The sequence below is a fragment of the Aquila chrysaetos genome, chromosome 2 (genome assembly GCF_900496995.4).
Source record: "Aquila chrysaetos chrysaetos chromosome 2, bAquChr1.4, whole genome shotgun sequence".
Lineage (NCBI taxonomy): Eukaryota > Metazoa > Chordata > Aves > Accipitriformes > Accipitridae > Aquila > Aquila chrysaetos.
Window position 1 is genome coordinate 28,480,776 of NC_044005.1, and position 19,959 is coordinate 28,500,734.

A 19,959-nucleotide genomic window follows, 5' to 3' on the forward strand; every position below is an offset into this window, starting at 1 on the left:
TCTCCTTAGCTGGACGGGCAAGACAAGTTTATCACTTTCAAGAGCCTGACATCAATGCTGATCTCTGTACTGGTGATGGGCAGAAGAGCTCTTAGCTGTCACACTGGTGATGCTCACTAGTGTATACAGCTCAGTCTCACAAATCCCATACAGCTGAAGGACCTTGTCATAAATGACTACATTTTGCATACTTAAAAGCAAAATAGAACAAAACCAGAACTACCACATAACACAGCATGTTTACTTTAACTGTTATGAGTTAGTTTTAACTCTTGTTAAACTGCACAAGATATTTAAGTTAGTGCCATGATATATTTAAATAAGCAAATAATCCAAAACAGGTGGTTTCAGGCTGAACCAAAGTTGTATATTCCTAGAGCAAAACTGGCCAAGAACAGATGCTCAAGGACAGGTACAAGAACAAGGCAAGCACGTCACTGCGTTTCCCTAGGACCCACAGGTCCCACAACCTCCAGAATTTGCAGCTCTGAGATCCGCTGAGCCAGAAGCGCATTGCTGTGGTTAACTGATTTTTCTTCCACAACCAAATCACTGCAATTTAAGACAGTTCTAACAGCAGTTAGAAGGCCCTCGCTGAAATATTAAAAAAGAAACTATGCTGCTGCAGGGCACTCTGAATTCCCAAACTCCGGGTGAGCAAACTCCTACAGCACCGAACTCCGACCGACCACCTCAACCCCCTGAAGTTGTACCTAGACCCAGTTGTAGCTGTTCCACAGGCAAACTTTGGAAGGTGTGCTGTCTCAGATAAATTCACACACTGAATGTTTTTCCTCCAAACTGCTCACACTGAGAAACCATAGTCTTTTTCCTTAACCGAAACTGACCTTCACAAGACCATCAAGAAAGCAATTAGTGTAGAACTTAATTACATTAGGAGCTGAGGCATACAAGTCATTTGGACTTCCTAAGGAGCTTTTTTTAAAGTCATTCTGTTCAAAAAAAGCACAGATTGCAAACTTTATTTTGGCAAGTTTTTGGTGTGGTTTTTTTCTTTTTTTAAAATGTATTACTACTGTTCCGAGTACCCGCCCCAGTTTGTTCTCACCTGACACTAAAGATCCAGCACTGACCTCCTGAATTTGCTCGGGAGAGGTTTCACCTCAGATTCTCCAAGCCACCTTCCCAGCGCTGCCCGCCCTCCCTCTCGGGAGGCGGCAGCCTGTCCGTCCCTTCCCTCCCCCTAAGCTAACAGCCTCTCAAACTCCGAATCGGGCATCCCCGCACGGGAAACGTCCTTCCCCGCCTCTCCAGCTGCAGAGCGGGCGGCAGGTCGGGCGAGCCGGGCTGGCCCGGCGGCCACGGGGCAGGGGGAGGTAACGGCAAGCCAGCCAAGGGGCCGCGCCGGGGGCGGCTGCCACGGCGCACGCGGCCGGTAAGCGGAGCAAGGGCCCGGCCGGCGGCGGAGCAGGCCGCCGGCGGCGGCGGCGGGGGAGGAAGCGAGGAGGCCGGGCAGGGCCGCTTGCCCGCGGGGAGGCGCTAAGGGCCGAGCGGCCCCTACAAACGTCGCCTCGGCGGGACGCGACGCCGCTGCCGAGCCCCGCCGCAGGAGACGGGGCAAATTCAAACCCGAGCGCCGCGGGGCAGCCGCGGCCTCGCCGGGCCGCAGCCGCCGAGGGAAGCGCCCCGCCAGCCCGTTACCTGCGCGCTCCTCCCCCGCCGCCGGCCCCGCGCCGCCGCCTCCACAACAAAGCCCGCGAGCGGGCGGACCCTGCGGCCGGGGCGGGAGGAGAGGCGGGCGGGCGGCGAGCGAGCGCGCGCGCGCCGCCCTCGGGAGCGCGCAGCGGCGGGGCCGCGGCCCGAGGGCGGGGCGAGGCGGCGCGGCCGCTGGCCTCGGGGCGCGGGGATGGCGCCGCCCGGCGGGCGGGAGAGGCGGCGCAAGGCCGGCCGCGGCGGGGGCGCGGGCCTGCGGCGTGCGGGAGCTTGAAGGGCTGCTTTGCGGGCGTCCCTGGCACGGGTCGTGGGAGCGGGCGACTCCCCTGCCCGCCCTTCCCCCGCACAGGGAAAAGTTGATTCCTTCTGGCGGGGGGGGGTTTAGCACTGGAGCGCTGCCCAGGCTGGCTGGGAACGGCATTCCCTGCTAAGGGATGGGGTCGTCACAAATGGGGAGACAAACCCTGCCGGGGTTACGAAGGAGGAGAACGTAGCGGTGCACAAGTACTCGTCTGGGAAGGGGCCATACGGAAACGGTGGGATTAAGCCTAGGAGTGCCTTAGGAAACCTGCACAATGGGAAGGCTGCCCTTTGCGGCGGAGTAGGGAGGGGTGGATAGAGAAAAAGGGAGATGTGCCGTATGTAAAAGAGACTTTCAGCCGGAGAATTTGTGTTGAGGTGAATAGATTTGGGGGTTGAACACTGTGAGGCAAACTTAATAACAATAGCAGAGTTTATCTTTTTAAGGAGCAGGTGTTATGCTATTCTGTAAACATATCTCTACGTAAATTACATGCACTCTGAACATTATTTTTCAGTTTTTTCATGTAAACCTTCTTTTTGTTGCAGTGACACCCTCTGCAGAAAACAAATCTAACCAACCATTTTCTACACCCTCTGATCAACTCCAAATTCTCTTTACTGTTGAACTGCTGCAGCAAGTCCACCTTAATACTAGATTTGCTAGTTGTATCAAAGGGGACATTGCACAGGGAGACCTGCCTCTCTGCAACAAAAAAGTAGTGATGTTTCAGCATCTGCTTTTTGATGATACAGAACACTGGAGACTTGATGATCCTGCTATATTTATCGAGCAGCAGTCTCAAAGAGCCAAACCAAGGGAACTAAGGCAAATGTTAATGAAACATTGAAGTTGAGATTTTAATTACTTAAAGGTCAGCACATTCAAAGTTTATTAATTTAAGAGAGTTAACCTGTATTCCCACAGCAATCCCCATTCTGCTTTTACACAGATCAAAGAATTCAAGTTACTGTTTATTTGCCGATGCATGCAAATTATGTAACTGAATGTTATACGTGAATAGTATTCCTTTTTGCAGTTAGGGTCTCAGCCTTTTAACACTTTATTAACGCTTCTCTGTATATTTTCTACGTTCCCATACTTTTCAGTAGCAATAAACCTGTTGTTTTTCTCCAATCTTTGTTCTAAATTACCAAAGGCTACATTTCCTTTCCAACTTGGAACCTCTCTTCAGTTAGCAACATTTGTTGCTAAACTTATCATAAAACACTCCCGGACACTCTGCAAACTAACATATCAGAACAGTATTAAAACTTATGAAAATGCTTTCCCAAAGATACTTTTATAAAATTTTGGCTTCCAAATACTACGGCACCTGCAATCTGTTCTCAAAACAGGAAAATGTGTTTGGAAAGGTTTGAGAAATGACTCCCAGAAAAGCCTCCGAGGGGGATGAAAACACTGTAGTTTTAGAACCTTGTGCACAAACCCCACTTGTACGCTCTTGGATCCTTCCTTCTCAAAATGCTCCTCATGTAAAACATGAAGAAACAAGATTCTTTCCCAGCGAATGAGGTGGACAGTTAAATGAGATGAATCTTGTTTCTAATCGGTTTTCTTTACTTAGGTTTATTTATTTCCAGATTCTTTCCCTCAGTCTAACAGTAACCTTCGTATTTCCATCCATCCAATCTGGAGAGATGTGATCTGAGAACTCTCTCTTTCACAATACTATGTGAAACAAATTTTCTCTGACTGCACTGCTTTCCACCTCTATGAAATAAGTAATGGCATTTAAATCCCAATCTAAAATATATTTTGTCTTTTACTTAAATATATTTTTCTCATTTATTAATTAATCTCTTCAATATGCGAATTCCATTCACCAGAATGCTGGAACGCTATTTTTTCCTGTCTATCAACTTTAGGTATTTCCATCTTCACTTTTACAGTAGTCAAGAGTACCTTTCTTCACACTGGATTTTTTCCTCAACTTTTTTCCCTTCTCCTTGAGGAAAAGATGTGGTATTATTGTAACAAATGCAGATTTCTCTTGTATCTTAAAGGTACCTCTCCAGGACTGGAGGGCAAGGAAAACCAGCACATATTCTTCTTCAACTCTGCTATGCTACATATATTTGAAGAGTCAGAGTCACGAAATCCCAATTTTAGCACAATGCCTCTGGTGTACCTAGGATTCACTGTGCCTAGGATTTTACTTTGAAGTCACTACCTCAAAGGCTTTAAATGAACATCTGGAAGCCCCTCTCTTACTAAACTAAAATGTATATAGACAGCAGACTGCAGTTAAATACCTATCAGACACAGAAAACAGAGCGTACATACGCTGTTCAGACATAAGAAACAGATCTAACTTAATACGTTTCTTAAGGAACAGAGAAAGAACTAGGTACCAACATTCACCTTTGGTAGCTGTGCTGCAGGAATACATAAATGCACCTAGTTACAAATTATCTATGCTTTGAGTTTAGCATAAGCTGATGCCCCTGTAAGGCAACAACAGTCTTTTTTTTTTTTTTTCAGGGGAGAGAAGTTAAAAAATAAGGATGTAAAAAATACCTTTCTTTTCCTTCTCTTTTGAAGAGGTGCCAGCAAATTTAGCCTCCTAGTTCTATTTCAAGATGCTCAAGATCACACACAGAATTCAGAATCACTTTGAAGATAACATGAAGGATTTCTGATTCAAAATGAATATCCTTGTCTGTGTTAACACTGTAGGACTATTGGCAAGGAAGAAAAAAAAATTAATCCCAAATTATCCATGTGACTACTTAGTCTAGCACCTTATTCAAGAGCCTTTTCCTTAAATCCACCTTCTTAACTCTAATAAATGTGCCCTTGAGATCAACAGTAGCTCTGTTTTCTCCCCCAACTAATGTAATTAAGCTTGTATGTACCCCTGACTGTTAGGAAAGAAGAAAGGTCGAGCTCAGAGTGGACGAGCCTTCCCTTGGGGTAAGAAAAATCAGCAATACTGGAGGCTGTGGGCTAGGTGCAAAAGGAGGAAAGAGAGAAGAGTGTGAGAAACCACAGTGCTATTCAGAGTTAGGAGAAAGAGAAGGAGTGGAAACAAAGAAAAAATCTTTACAGCTAGATGTTGGCAACCCAGGGGTCTGACTAGTAGAACAGGGTCAGGGATACAGCAGGGAAAATAAAAGACCACCTGCAATACTGCATCTGCTCCCAACTTCTGCAGGCTCCAAATCCATAGAAACATTTAGGTATTAAGTTGTTGATTAAGTGCTTAAGCTGTAGTTTATTAACCTGAGTGCCATTTTGAATCTGGCTAAGTCAAAAAGACTATGTCTGTACTAATAAACAGAAAGGATCTATGCCCATTCTCTGGCCCTGAGAATAAATGTCCATGTGTGTTCTGCATCCATATGGCTGAACTGTCTTCCCCTTCAACGGTGCCGCTTCTGGCGATGAGCCCATGCTGTCCCCCACAATGTACCCTGGCGTCTTCTGGAAAAGCACAGTTTGGCCTTGGCAAAAACAACGTTGGGGACTGTCAGCAATGCCACTGACTGTGTCCCAGCACTCAAGCCCATGCCCTGGCACTGGTTCGTTTACTAAGACAGGCCAACAGGTCTGCATAACACATGCAATAGCCACTCTCCAAGTGACAAAACACCCATGTCCTTTGAACACCGAAGAGCTGGAACCAAAGTCTAAAGGTTTTAAAAGAACAGAAAGACAGCTGGTGAGCCAAACGGCACCACTGAGCCTTCCTAGAAGTGGAGCACCAAGGGATCTGCGGGTGTTAGCTGGGTCCCAGTAGCTGTGAGGAGCAGGACTGCAAGTGTGTGCTGTATGGCACCAGCCCCGAAGCCAGGAGTAAATGGCAGAAGCCTGAAGAAGGTGACAGGCCTTTCCCTGTCAGCTCACTGACAGGCCGCCAAAGCCTTGCCTCCCCGCCCCAGCGAGAGCGATACCAGCGCCGGCTGCCCCAGCTCTGCCCGAGAGAGGCAGGCTGACGGTTTGCCAGCTGGAAGCGATCAGAGAGCCCCTTCTCCGCCGCGATCGCCAGCAGCTGCGAGCCCGGGTCCTGCCGGGGCCGCCCTCTGCCCGCCGGTTACTAAAGGCCGCTGCGCGGCCATATACTTTCCGCCAGTGTGGGGGCCCGGCCCGCACGCCCCCGCCCCGCCCGGCCTTGCCGTGTCCCCCCCCCCCCCCCCGCAGATAACCGCGGCTCCCGCCTCCCCCCGGCTCTTCCCCACCCGCCCAGCGCGGAGTCGGCCCCGGGTCGGCAGCCGTTCTCCAAGCGCCGGCTGCCTCTTGCCGCGGCGCGGGCGAGGATGGCTCGCAAGCCCGGGGGCTTTCTGCAGGAGGCCTCTCACCAAGTCGTCGCCGGAGGCTCGGCGGGTAAGTGGGCGCGTTCCTCCTGGGCGGGGAGGGTCTGCCCGTCCCCCGCCGGCGCTCCGCCAAGCTGAGGTGAAGGAAGCCGCGCCGCCGCCGCCTCGCCGCTCTCCTCGGGCGCAGGAGCGGCGGTGGGGAACGGCCTGGCTCGGCGGCGGCTCCTCCCCCGCCCGGCGGCGCGGGCGGGCCCCTGAGGCGACCAGCGGCCCGGGGGTCCCGGGGGGGGGTGGGAGCGGCGCGGCCGGGCCGCGGCGGTAACTTCTGTAACGGTGCTCGGTCCCCGGAGCGGGGGGTGAGGGAGCGCTTCCCCGGGTCTGCGGTGTATCTCTGGTAAACACACCCTGCAGCCCCTCGGGTGATAAGGGTGGCAGGCGGGCCCCCTGCAGCAGCCACAGCCATCGGTGTCTCCTCCCGAGCTTCCCTGGTGGGCGGCGGTTGGTCTTTCCTTGGGGGGGGGCTCAGTCATTCCTGCAGACGTGCTTACCGCGAGCCCGCGTAGTCTGCCAGCGGCGCGCTGATGCGGGGCAGAAAACGTTGTTCGCCTTCTCAGTGCGTTCCCTGTGGCACTCTCCGTCCTTGCCTTATAAAGAGACCGATGCAGGGCTACAGTGGAAATGTGTTTCTGTGGGTTTTTTCATACTTTGGAATGTCGAGGTTACTAATTCATCACACTACTTGTACTGCAAACTATAAATGTCAAAACTCTATATGTCTGTTTAGCAATGAAAGCATTGCTAGTTAATTTCTTCAGTTTGTTCTCCCTATGTCGGAATAAATCTGAAATAAACTTAAGTCGGTCTGCAGTTTTGGGAATATTTACACAATATGCTGCTCCTTCAGTGTATATATGTAAATCCTGTTAGCATTTCAACTACATAGTGTAGTTTTAAGTGTTCTTTAGTGTTTCTTTTGGGGTCCAAATGCTGTATGTCATACTATATTTTACTTGAAAGAGGAAAGCTACACAGTGATGTTGCTGTGTCTTATGTAATGCTTCAGTGTAATGTGTGCAAGCACAATTCTCCTGTGGATGAGTCCTCTGTGGCCATGACACTGCATGTGAGCTGGTGTTCTGTTCCCTCTAATTCCCCTGCTGCCCCTAAATCCACTTTTATGCATTCCTGCCACCAACACACATTTGAGCGCTTCCTTTTCATGCTCGTGACTCTGCACGTCCTTTGTGTTCAGCCTTCTGCTTTGACACAGAGAGATGTCACAGCAGAAGTGGAGAGAGGTCTGCTGTCCTGGCCCTTCCAGTGTATTGTATGACTGCGTTTATGTAGCTCTTCTGCAGCCTTGGAAATCCTAAAGGTTTTTTAGGTTCTTCTTGGTACTGCCCCCTTCTTCCCTTAGGAGAGAAAGGAAAGGTTTAATGTGCACTAGACTGTTGAAGGCCCTTCCTACCTGAAGGGGCACTGAGGTGTTCTGCCACCAGATGTTTTGCAAGGTGACAGATTTACCTGCCCATAGCAGTGGACCTGTGTCTTAGTGATCTAACTCAGCATCTTCCCATCCTCTGGCAGTAGCCTGTTTTCTTTACAGGCTCTCTTTGTAGAAGAACAGATAGCTTGACTAACCCACTGGAAAGAAAATTGTCATTTAGAAGGCAAAGCTTTACAGAAGGACTAGAATTGGAAAGTGTGTTTGAGGGTGGTGTAGGGAGAAGACAGCATGAAAACTATTTGCTGCTCTGGTAGGCATAAATGTTAAGGTGAGAGAAGTCTCAATTCAAGGGGACAACTGAACTGCACCTAACACCTTTTTTTAAGGTATAATGTGGGAGGCCTGTTGAATCTAGTCCAGAGGCATATTGTTAAAAGATGCTTGCATCCTTTTGCTTAGTCTCCTGTCAAGCAGGCAGGTTCCTTAGCTCTATCACTAGCCTTAAATCTGTACAGAAATTTATACTCATTTGTTTTGAAATAAACCAGTAAGGACTGTTGTCTAGGTCCGAACAACACTAAAATTGTACCAGAGGGACTGGCGAATGTATGGCTCAAAGTGGGAGCTCTAACATATTCAAGGGAAATGGCTCAAACTTGAAAACTTTCTTGACAGATGCTTAAAACACAGTGGTGTTTTTCTTGGTCATTTATAGAGAAGATAGAAGAGGAAGGCTGTAGCTTTGAGGTCTTCAGTCTAAAGGTTGAATTTCTCAGGCAAGTGTGGATCTGACATGGAGATGGTGGAAGCAGGAAGGAAAAGATGGAGGGCATGAGTTGTTGAGAGTGTACTTAGTATTTCATCCTAGTGAGGGATTTGGTTGCCTGACCTTAGTTTCCCAGTATCACTTTAGACACCCTGTATTGCTTTTGGCTGCCTCTGCAGAAGGACATGGGGCTCTTGTAGGTGCTTTGTTGTAGTTACTGGCCTCATGTGAATGTCACAGGCATCCTGGAGTGGCTTTGCTGCCTGTACCACATTTAGAAGAAAACTGAAAAAAAAAAAAAAAAAAAAAAATCATTGCAGTGAACTAATGTTTAGATTTCTAAGAAGTTCTGATCATCTGAACTTGTACAGTTAAGCACAAGGAATGTATGAAGCCGTTGGTCAGAAAGATACTGTAAGTTGGTGTCCTTGTCAAAAGAATGATAGGAAAGTAGTGAGGTAATCAGGGAACTGCACAGCAGAATAGGTATAATTGAAGGGTCAGAAATACTGTCTGCATAAATAAAATGAGAGGCTATTTAGCATCTGCATGTCTGATGCAAAAGGATCTGATAAGAAGTGATTCTGCTAGGTCGAGTGGAAAATGGTTAGAGGTAAGCCTAAACTGTCAGAACAGGAAGAAAGGGATTTTTGAAGCTTTATGGAAGATGACAGGACTTGTTCATGGACTTAATACAAGGGAAGAGGAAAGTAAGAAATCAACCATGACCCCTAGCCTACAGGACTGGTAAAATGGAAGATACTGGCATGCTGAAGGAAGGAGAAATGAAAGTATTCAATGTTGTAAAGGAAAAGATTTAAACATACCATTGGCTGTCTGGGGCATTTCAATGTTAATGGTAAACTTGAATGGCACTCTGCTGTAATTGAACTGTGAAACTCAAGCATTACAGCATCTCATGTGTACTTCATGTCTGCAGCATGGGGTGCATCTGCTTTTGTGGCTTGTAATCTGACTTCATATTAAATTGAAAGCTCTGCTTCCTGAGGGTGAACTCAATTTTAAATATGAACGAAGTCTTATTCAGTCTTGGCTTATGTTCCTTCTGCTGGCATTCAGTTTGGTCCCATCTTTCAGATTTCTGAGTGGAGGTTAATGGCATAATTGAAAATACTTGCTTTTGTTTGCTTGCCTGGGTGTATGATGGTAGTGAGGAACAGGACTTTGACTGAAATGTAATTGGGATGCTTTGCTAATAAGTTTGGTCCCTTCTCGTACAGTGAACTGCAGGCATACTCCTTTAGTAGTTAATTGGTAAACTAAGGCATGTGTGGAATTTGTAGAAAAAATTAAACAGAAAATAAACTCACTAAACTGTAAGAATTGCTGTGAAAAGAACAACCTGGGAATCTCTAATTGATTTCCTTAGGTTTACAGCAATTTTTCAAAAGGCTATTTGAGAAGTTCAGTCAATGCAGGGTTCAAGTCACAGGCAGAATTGTTTCTCTAATTCACAAGGATCAAAAAAATCCTTGTTTTGTCTGCCTGTATGGAAAAGGCAAAAATTAAAGTAATAGTTTTGCATACAAAGTTGATGGAGATTTCTTTCCTCACAGAGAGGAATTGAATACTGCAAAGTATGTTGTGTGATATGCAGCTTGATTTCCCAATACATCCTTGTAACAGTCTTGAGTCAGTTTGAAGGGCAAATGTCATCATAAACAATTGCACAGATGACCCTTGGCTGATTGAAGGGAAGCAGCTGAATATAGTTACCCTGAAGGTTTTAGGATGCTGCTACTTGGTATAGGTGTGTTCTTGTTTTTTTAATAAAAAAGGCTCAGATGAAGACCATTAGCTAAAACCACAGATAGCAAATATAATTTAATTTATATTTAGTTTGTATGTTCACCTCTTTCTTCCATACACTTGCAAATAAATAACATATATTTTTAATTTTGAAGTTTAAATTTTGAAGAATTTAATAGGTGTAGTAGGTGATAAATACAAAGATGACATGTTTTTCAGATCTGTAATATTAAGCTAATCTTTAAGTACTTTTTTTGCTGTAATTCAGTGTGTTTCTTTTCCTAATTCCATTTAATAAATCAACATGAACTATTGGCTCTCTTTTACTGCAAAATGAATATGGGAAAGTCAGAATAAAATGAGCTTTTAAAAAAAAAATTACTTTGTAAGAACATCCAGAGCTGTTTTTTTTTCCCCTATTCTTCATATTTTCATGAAACAGCAGGGTTTCTGCCTTTCTGGACCTCTTGGCATCAATTTTGGGGGGGAAGAGTTAGGTTTGCAGCTGTATTGAAATCTCATAGGATTTGGGAGTCTAATTCTGTTAAGCTCCTTGGAAAGTCCAAACCTTTTCTTTTGAGAGGTGTTTTATTTCAGGAGTAGATGAAGTTGATTATCCTGCATAGCAGCAACTCCTTTGAATGAGATCTATAAGCAGGAAAGCCAATAGTCAAGAGTAAGACTGTTGGATCCAAATGCAGTATTAAAAACAGTGTTTGGTCTCCCTATCACTAGAGGCATTAGGCAGACAAACATTATTACAAGGTATGCTAGCCAGCATACTCTGTGAAATACCTCAGGTTATTTGGTCCCTACAAATGGGAGAGGGAGTGTGATAGATGTACAGGAAGCACTTTTAACAGCAGGGAAATTGACTAATTCTCCCCTTTTATTCCCCCCAGGTGTTTAACTAATTTGTTTTATTTTGCTGACATTTTTCTGGGAATTCAAGTTAGGATGAGTGTTCTATGTTTTCTTAACTGCTTTTTTTTCTTTTAAGCCATGCAATTGGCATTCACATGTTACTAAAATAATCACTTAATGCTCAGAGGTAATTTCAACTAGCTAAGTACTTAGCTAAACCTCATAACTATCTTGACTTGAAACCATAATATTTTAAAGTTCTTAAACCTTCCTCTTTCTGAAGTCTGTTAAGGCTGAAATATTATCCAAGACCACAGCATGTGCTAATTGTCTTTCACTGCCTGTATTTGGCATTTCAGATGTTAACAAAGACTGTTTATATTAAAAAGCTAAGGGTGGGAAGCAGTCAAATATTATTAGTTTCAAGGAAACATCCTATAAGTCAAAGTACTCCAAGGGTATGTACTTGCTCTTACCAGTGAAGCCAATTTTCTCTGCTGGGCTGAGAAATTGATAGTGTGCTACCTGGTGTTGGACTTAAAGCTTTGGAGGGGAGTTGCTTGGTTGGCAATATGGTGAGGAGAACTTTGGGTGAAGAGAAGACCAGAAGAAGGTTAAGTGTGTGTAAACTGACATACCAGATATCCTGAACCTCCTCAAGTATGCTCCTGGGAATTTGGAGGACATGGGAACAGTCAGCAAGTTAAGACTTGGAAAGATTTCTATCTGTTGCTGCTCAGACAACCATTCCCTCATGCTGTGTTTTACAAAATGTGCTGAAAAGTAAATGCGAAATACCTTTGCAAGGTCTGTGCAACCCCTATTGCTTTCATCATTATACACTGCAGAGAGGGAATACGGTATTCAGGACAATTTGTGACTTAAGTGGGTCCCTGGGAATAAGGAACAGCCATCAGGGAAGCTCACAGAAACTGATGCTAGTTTTGAAGTTAGTATGGTTGAATTGCTGACTGTAGTCTCCTGGGCACTTAAACAGGTAAAGTAATACTTTTCATCCCATGAGAATGTACCTCCGTGCTGCAGACCACTGCAGTGTCCAGTTAGCTGAGGGTATGCAGAATGCCATGTCATGAACAAGTTGCAGTTACCTTGTGAACATTCCCTTTTAAGAGTATCTTCCCACCTTACTACAGCATTTCAAACTTTAATTCTGTAAGTAACATTTTTTCAGTCTCTGAGCTTCCCCTTTTCTACCAGCTGATAATACTAAAAATTCACTCCTGAATCTGAAGGACAGATTGGACTGTTTGCTTCATATACATCTTCCTTAATTAAAAGTGGTATGGGGTTGCCTCAGAAAACCTTGTTTAATTTTAGTGGAAACTAATGAAATCCTTGTGGGCTTTCATACACTGTGCTGAATATGTGAAGCTAGCAGCTAGCAAAATTCCTATAAATTTTAGGACAGCTAAGTAATTTGAAGAAACAATATTGCTGCAATATAATTTTAGTTTAAATGGAACAACTTAAAACCTCAATGTAGTGTTTAGGGTGAACTGATGTTGTTCAATTAGGTCATTGCAGTATACTAACAAGCTATGAACATCCATTTGGAGCTCTTAAATGTGTTTCAAGCTATGCGTTTTTTAAATTTAATAGCCTTTATATGGGGGTTAAGTTATGAAGAACTAATTCTTACATGTTTATATAACAGTGACAAAAACTAACAAACTAAGACTTTTCATAACTTTTAACATGTCATGATACCTGTTGTATGCTTAGTACTTTCTGTAGCAACTGGGACCTTGAAAAGTAGAATTGTTTGGCCTGTGGACTCAGAAATTGCTCACAACAAACTGCTTGTTGGACCTGGGGGTTAATTCAAACTAAGCTAGTCTTGCCTTGCTCTAATACTCACTGTTGGTTTGAGCATCCTGCAGCAAACTCATTGGTCCCATTCTGTCTTTTTCCCAGAGAAACACTGGGGAAAGCAAGTAGTTGGCTGAACTTTTAGTCTGGCAAGTTAGCCAATAGGGACAAAATTTCTTATGGACAGAATCCTCTATGGGTGTGCAATAAGACACTTATCCTTAAGATTTTGTATATATGGTAAGCCTGAGGGTTTTAAGAAAGGTTATACTTTTTCTATTGTTTTTAGTGTAACAAGTTTTTTTTTTCTCAAAACAACAACTAAAAAAAACCCCTGACAAAACTACCAACCCCAAACCTAGAAAACTGAGTAATGAAGTTATACACATTTGCTCTACTACCCACAAGATGGCAGCGTAATACTACAATAAGATGCTAAATATGGTATTTCCCGTGGGTGGAAGATGAATAAAAATGTATGTAGAAGCTGTTGCAGGTGAGAAGATTAGTGTATGTCATTTTGGATGATAATATTTGAAAGCAAAGCTAAACAATATAAAACAAATAATGATCAATAAATGCTGATTTCATATGTGTACTGTAAAACCAATGGTGTTGAATTTGACTTTCCTTGAATTAACTGCAAAAACTATAAATGGTCATATATCACTGGTAAAGGTCAAAAGATGGTCCTAAGGCCAAGATACCACATATAAATCAGAAAACTTGGGATAAACTCCTGGCCCAGTGGAATCTATGTGCAACTAGCTACTGATTTCCAGAGTGAGGAATTTGAGTGTTTATTATTTTAATTTTACTATAGATGTTATGTGATATTGCAGAAATCTCTTCAAACTCTCAATACCTATCTATAAACAAAGTGAAGATTGCTGTGTTACATGCTGCTGTAATCCTCTGTTACTTTCTTTCAAGTATTGGCGGGAATGAGACCTACAGCAAAGCATAAAAGCTTAAAGATAGGTACTTCTTTAGAACAAACTCTAAATATTTTGTTGTCAGATTTCCAAGTTAAAGAATATTATAGAATAGTACATATTATACATGTAAAAGCAAATAGGTAGTCAAAATAATACTGGAGTGTGCCTGTTGTAAAGTTTATAGGCAAAAAATGCTTTGTCTGCAGAGGCAGTTCTGAAGTTGTATCAACTTCTATGAGCAAAGACTATATTTCGGTAAAGAACAATTTTTCATTACTGTTTGTTTCATCAGTTGTGCTTAGTGACTGATGTTCATGTTCAAATCCATGTTAAATTGTCATAACAAAAAGGCTAATTATATAGTAAGAATAAAAGTCTAATGTATAGAAACAAAGCATGCCTTTTGATAGCATGTTTTTCTGTGGCGGTGTTCTAGAAAGGAAAATGAAAACTGATTCTGGTTATTTATGTGCAGAAAATCTGGGATTTCTGCCTGTAAGTGATATTACAAATTCTCCTTTAACTGTAGCTTAGTTTCTGTGATGTTACCTTGGATGTCCTTCTTATACTTGTAAATGTTCTTTCTTATGCTTGTTACTTTTCTATTTTAAGCTAGCTGGGTAGCAGACACTCAAAATCATACCCCTGAGACTGGAGGAACTCATCTATTACAAGATTGACTCTGTTGAAATTCTCTCTGAAAAATGGGTGTATTAACCTAAACTACTCAGACTGGCCTAAGCATTATGATTAGGGGTGGTATGAATTAAAAGTGCTAAAAGAACTAAAGACAAGTAGGAAAAACCCTACCTTTTCAGATAATTATGTGACTCCTAGAACCTGGAAGTCTTGAAAAATCAATATTGCAATGAATGGAGAGAACTGACTATAGGTCCATTATAGGGATGCCTCTAAGTATTTTCAAGTATCTGCATCTTGATCATGAAGGCCTTAAATCTGTTCTGCTTCAACTGGAGTTGAAAATATGTAATTTTTTCCCCTCTGAGGAGGTGAATTGGCATTTGCTACCTGTGGAAAACATCACTGGTCCTGTTGATGGATAAAATAAGTCAATACTAGTTTTTATAATTGGAAGCTCTCACTCTCTGATGCCCAATTATCATTTGTGCAAGAAAGTGAATAAAAATATCAGTCATTAAATAGTAGTTTCTGTACTGAGTGTCTGTAGTACAGGTCAGCTGCTTTGGTTGTGTTGAAAGTTGGATACTTGCAGGATAAGTACCTGCTATTTTTCCTGCAGCATGTTTTGTCCTGGGGGCTCGTTACAATTAGGTATAATTTCACCAACATCTGAAACATCTAAAGCTTCAATTGTCTATAGCAGTGATTTTCTGATGAGAAATTGTGGTTATATCTGAGAAGTCAATGCTGTTGAAAAGTCCCACCCATATAGTGGGGAAGGAAACACAGGAGTAATTGGCCTTTAGATCTGCTTTTCAGTCACTGAACTACACTGTTAACAGCTGCTTTTGTTTTTCCTCTGGATCCTTTTCAATCTGCCAAATTTTGGCAGGAAACATAGTTTATGGGTCATCTTTCAGCCTTTACTCAATGGATCATTTCCTAGTTCAGGGTGTTATCCTAGTTTCCTGGGCTTTTTGCTGTTTTTATTATACTGAAGTGTGCTGATATGTGGCTGGTGTCCCCAAACAGCAACACTCCCAAAAGCAAAATGAGAGTCTTAGTAGTACTGTCAGTTTGAGGAAATGCTTTGCACTATTTCACCTCCTCTTAAAGCTGTTTCTGAGTGGCTTTGCAACTGAGTTAAGTTTTACTTATTTTTCTATTACCAACACCTATTTCTTAATATTTAGTTAGAGTCTTGATTTTCAAACTTAGTGTATATTTTGAATGTATAGTAAATATCGCTCAACTTTGTTTTTTCAGCTGACTCCAGAGGGCATGCTGAACTTGGTAAAACACGAAGAGCATGGTTAAAAAAAAAAAAACCAAAACCACAACAACACCCCCCCCCCCCAAAAAAAAAAAACAACCCCCAAAAAACCCAGAGGATGGTTCTAACTGCCATAATCATAGACACAGAAACCAAATTTAACTCTTTATTATGGGTTTTGTGATATTTGATGTCTCTTCCAGCTTGTGGACCTGTGTGATTTAGTTTCAGAACTTGAAAGTTTGATTAAAACTTGAATTCTAAAAAAAAAAAAAAAAAAATCTTATCCTGTGTTGTGGCATTAAAGCTTCAAATGATGAATTGTAGAGGCTTTAAGAACCTAAAACCCAAACAAACTTTAAAGATGGTTCTCATGATTTTTAGATTAATTTGGGATCTGAGCCATGAGGTTGTGAAGGCTTGAGGTTAGTGATGATACACTAGCCTTTTTGAGGTTGGTTATATATATATCTTCTCTACAGGCAGGTTTGCAGTGCTGCCTTGCATGTGATGGTGTATACACGTGTTTAACATAACCTCATGGCAACAACTAGAAAACAAAGCATCAGGCTGCTTATAGCTTGTTAGAAGAACTTGTTTTCCAAAACACTGCTGCTTTATAGATGCTGACAAGTGTCAGCATGATCTTTTAAGAGTATATACACCCTAATTTTGTCAGAATTGCATAATAGTGTGAACAAGAGTGTTTGCCTTGTTCATGCCACACGTTCTAAACCTTGTATACAGCACTTTTTTAGGTGCTTCTGCGATCATATCCTTGGTAGCCTCTGTTGTCTCTAGATTGCTGTACTGGTTCACCCTTGGAACAATTCCTCATTAAAAAGAGTGCTTATGTAAAGAAATCGGCAGTATGCAGAGAAAAGATTTCTGGAAGAACCTGAGAGCATTGAGAGTCCTCAGTCCTGCTCTTCACTCATTTCCATGTCTGTGGTTACAGAGCCAAAGTGATGGGACTTTTAAGTAAGTATTGTGTTGTATAGATGAGAGCTTCATTCTCTTCTCCTAAATGGGATTAGGATTCTGAATGGGATTGGGGCTGTTGAATTAAGCAGGGGAGACATGGCTGCCACTTATTCATTATACCTGTTAGTAAAAATTTTACCTAGAACTGTAATGCTGACTGGGTAATGAGACAGTCCTTGCTTAAAACAGCTTCTACTGTGTTTTTTCTAAGTAGTGAAGAAAATAAGTATCAAGATGCAATATGGTTTGGCATATTCTTCCTTAGTGTGAAGTATGATGATGGCTATCCTAGATGACAAAAAGGAAACAAATCAATCTCTTCTGCTGATTTGTCAGCAAACCTTTCTGCAAAATTATACTTCTTACTATAAGAAATACAACTTTATTGACTAGACATTTCTAAAAGGGAGGAAGAAAGCATTTGGCCTTTCTGCAAATATAAAACAATAAATATTGTTAGAGACTAGACTAAGTGGAAAGAAATGTCTTTAGTGTATGAAATTCTAAGTTAATGCCCATAAAGTTTAAATTAGTTCAGACTTTTCTTATTAGAATAAATGTTTCCTTTTAAAAAGCATGATAATCATAATCAAGACTAAATTTGTTCTGTTATTTATTTTCAAAATGATTGTACATGTTTAGCAGGCTTTTGATTTAAATCCCTAGGGACATATTGGAGACAGATGTTTAGATGACCTCATGTTTAAAGTAAAGTTACATTTGGACACTAGATTAAATTTTCCTTAAAATCTTTCCTTATATGCTAGATTGTAAAGGGGTGCAGGAAGTATTGAAAGATTTATGTTGAAAAGGTACTGCTTTATTTTTAAAATAAGTTATTAGAGTTCAGTAGACTTTATTTCAGGGGACCCTCAAAAGCACAAAATGTTTGATTATGATACAGTATGTTTACAAATGAAAATATTGTTTCTCATTGGAGAGCTAAATGGGAAACAGACTACTTTTAAAAGTTCCTTGAATTCAAAAGCAAATGTACCATGTCATTTATACCTTCCCCCAAAACTTGTTAAAGACTATGGTAGAACTTAAAATGTAGTATCAGTTGAAGACTGCATAATAGGACATAACAGTAGCTAGTATTTTTACTACTTTATGGTTTTGCACAAGTAATAGCTTCTGTCAAGCTGCAGTTAACGTGATAGTGTGGATGGCTATGATGGTTTCATATGTGACAGTGAAAAAAGTTTTGGAAAGTCTTCAATATTTCATCAAGTCATAATTATCAAAATAGACCTGTTGAAAATGTATTTTTTTTCTGTCAATCAATACATCTCTTCAGTTTTTGGAAGTTTATATGGGCAACACTGGCTTTTAATGTGTTTAGATAAATGAGTTACTGAGTTGCTGGAATTCTGCCACTTGTAATTGTAACTGCAGTATTGTACTAATAGACATATAGCTATTCTTGTCACTGCTAAATATTTTTCCCCAATTACTACTTTACTGGCAGAATATCTTTCTTTAAGCTGATGCAAAGGTTGCACTAAAACATTAATTGGATGCTTGGAACTTGGACTGCAAAATATACTTTGCCCAGATCTCATGTGAACATTTCTGTGGGACAGCATTTTTTATTGTTTTTTGTCATTTGTGATTAGGAAGGTTGATGTAGCCAGCAGAGCTGGAAATGTGTTTTGTGCTGAGTGGACCTTGTCAAATTTAGGCAGTGGATATAGCATTTTTCAGTAGTCTCATTGAGGTCTGCTGGGTTAGAACTGGAGTAGCCCTCTCCTGGAAAAAACTTAAATTGCTTTGCAGTATTTGGAGCCTCTTCTTTCATGTAAGAGTGGATATTGGGTCAACACCGGCATAAAAGTCATATCTCTGCTTCACAAAGGGTGTAAAAGGAGGAGATCTCATGTTCCTGAAAAAGGAGCTTTCATTCTGTCTTGTTCTAGGGGCTTGTTGCTATTAGGTGAATGTCGATAGACAAATGTATATTGGGCATGGGCAATAACTGTGTTGCACAGCATGGATCTAATTAAAACCTAGTGAATGAATGTGTGGTGCCTATGTGATGCCATTTATTGTAAACAGAAATTATTTTAAGTTTTTCTTCCTGAATCAAGATTGGGGATATAGTTTATAACTCTGGAAAATAAATGGAAAAGGTTCTTCTAAAATTAATGAAAATGAACACTCTTTTGCATAAAAATAGGATGACAGCTGGTAATTCACACAAGAACTAAAAGAAAATGTGACCCCTTGCTGAAATGGTATATAAATGGGACTCCTTTTCTGTATTTGTATACATAGGAATTCAGTCATGTTTATAGATCTGGAAAATTTGTAAAATGTATAATCTACCCTGTATTGAACTTTAACATTTGATATAACTTTTTCTGTAACATTGTACTTAACTGAAATTCAAATATTTCTGGCAGCTAAGTAATAAACAAGGATTGTACGAACTCTAAACAAAAGGTAGTTTTTGAAAATGAATAGGGAAAAATAAGTTGATTTATAAACTAAAGTTTATACAAACACAATTATCTTCTGAAGACTTCTGAGAAGCAAAAAGTGGTCAAAAAATTGGAGCAGATAGCCCTTAAGCACCCACTAAAAATGTCACTTGTCAACATTGTTGGTATGAAGATAAGGGGCAGTATAGAATAAACTTTTAAAATTTTGCTAATAAAGCAGTTTTACAGTGTTGTGGTTAGATATTGTCTACACACAAAGATTTTCTACGTTCAGATATGTTCTTCAAAAGTGTTGCAAGAATATTAATCAGTTGACACAACACTTTTAATTGGACTAGTCATTTGCTTAGTTTTGCAGCCCTAGGCTGAACACTTAGAATTGGGGTGAAGTGACTTGGGCAGCAACTCTTGTGTAATATGATCTTGCCTTTCATTATAAGGTAGCCTTTTCCTTTTTCTCCGTATCAATGTATACTTTCTTCACAGAATGGAAAGAAAATGGCTTTCTATTTAAATACTTATCTTCTCATGTAGTATGTTATCACATATACAACATCAGACTATTTTTTTCTTGATTATGCATGAATATCTTTATGCTACTTGAGTATTTTCACTGAATATTGCAGTTGGTGTGCTGAGATTTGCAGGAGTGATTAGTCCTCTCTGGTGCCTCAAGATAGACACCTGCAAGTAAAGTAGATGTGTTTACTGGGATGCTATGAATGTTTTATGCAACTTGTAGAGAAGCA

The 19,959-nt window shown here is 41.6% G+C and overlaps 2 protein-coding genes across 8 annotated transcripts in view; one reads left to right on the forward strand and one right to left on the reverse strand.

Moving 5' to 3' along the window:
* Positions 1–6,477, reverse strand: part of MIPOL1 (mirror-image polydactyly 1) — a 195,291-nt gene extending 188,814 nt beyond the window's left edge. The window contains exons 1-2 of one of the 3 annotated variants that reach the window (XM_030033183.2): positions 6,298–6,477; positions 4,517–5,442 (exon numbers count right to left, since the gene is read on the reverse strand). The gene's annotated coding sequence lies outside the window, so the exon portion shown is untranslated. Of the gene's footprint in view, positions 1–1,662; positions 1,759–4,516; positions 5,443–6,297 lie in introns of those variants that run through there. The other 2 variants (XM_030033201.2, XM_030033194.2) reach the window with 2 other exon arrangements.
* Positions 5,646–19,959, forward strand: part of SLC25A21 (solute carrier family 25 member 21) — a 277,428-nt gene continuing 263,114 nt past the window's right edge. For all 5 annotated transcript variants that reach the window (XM_030033238.2, XM_030033249.2, XM_030033258.2 and 2 more), the window contains exon 1: positions 5,646–6,322. In XM_030033238.2, coding sequence (XP_029889098.1) covers positions 6,256–6,322 — 67 coding nt within the window. In that variant the 5' untranslated portion in view covers positions 5,646–6,255. The remainder of the gene's footprint in view (positions 6,323–19,959) is intronic.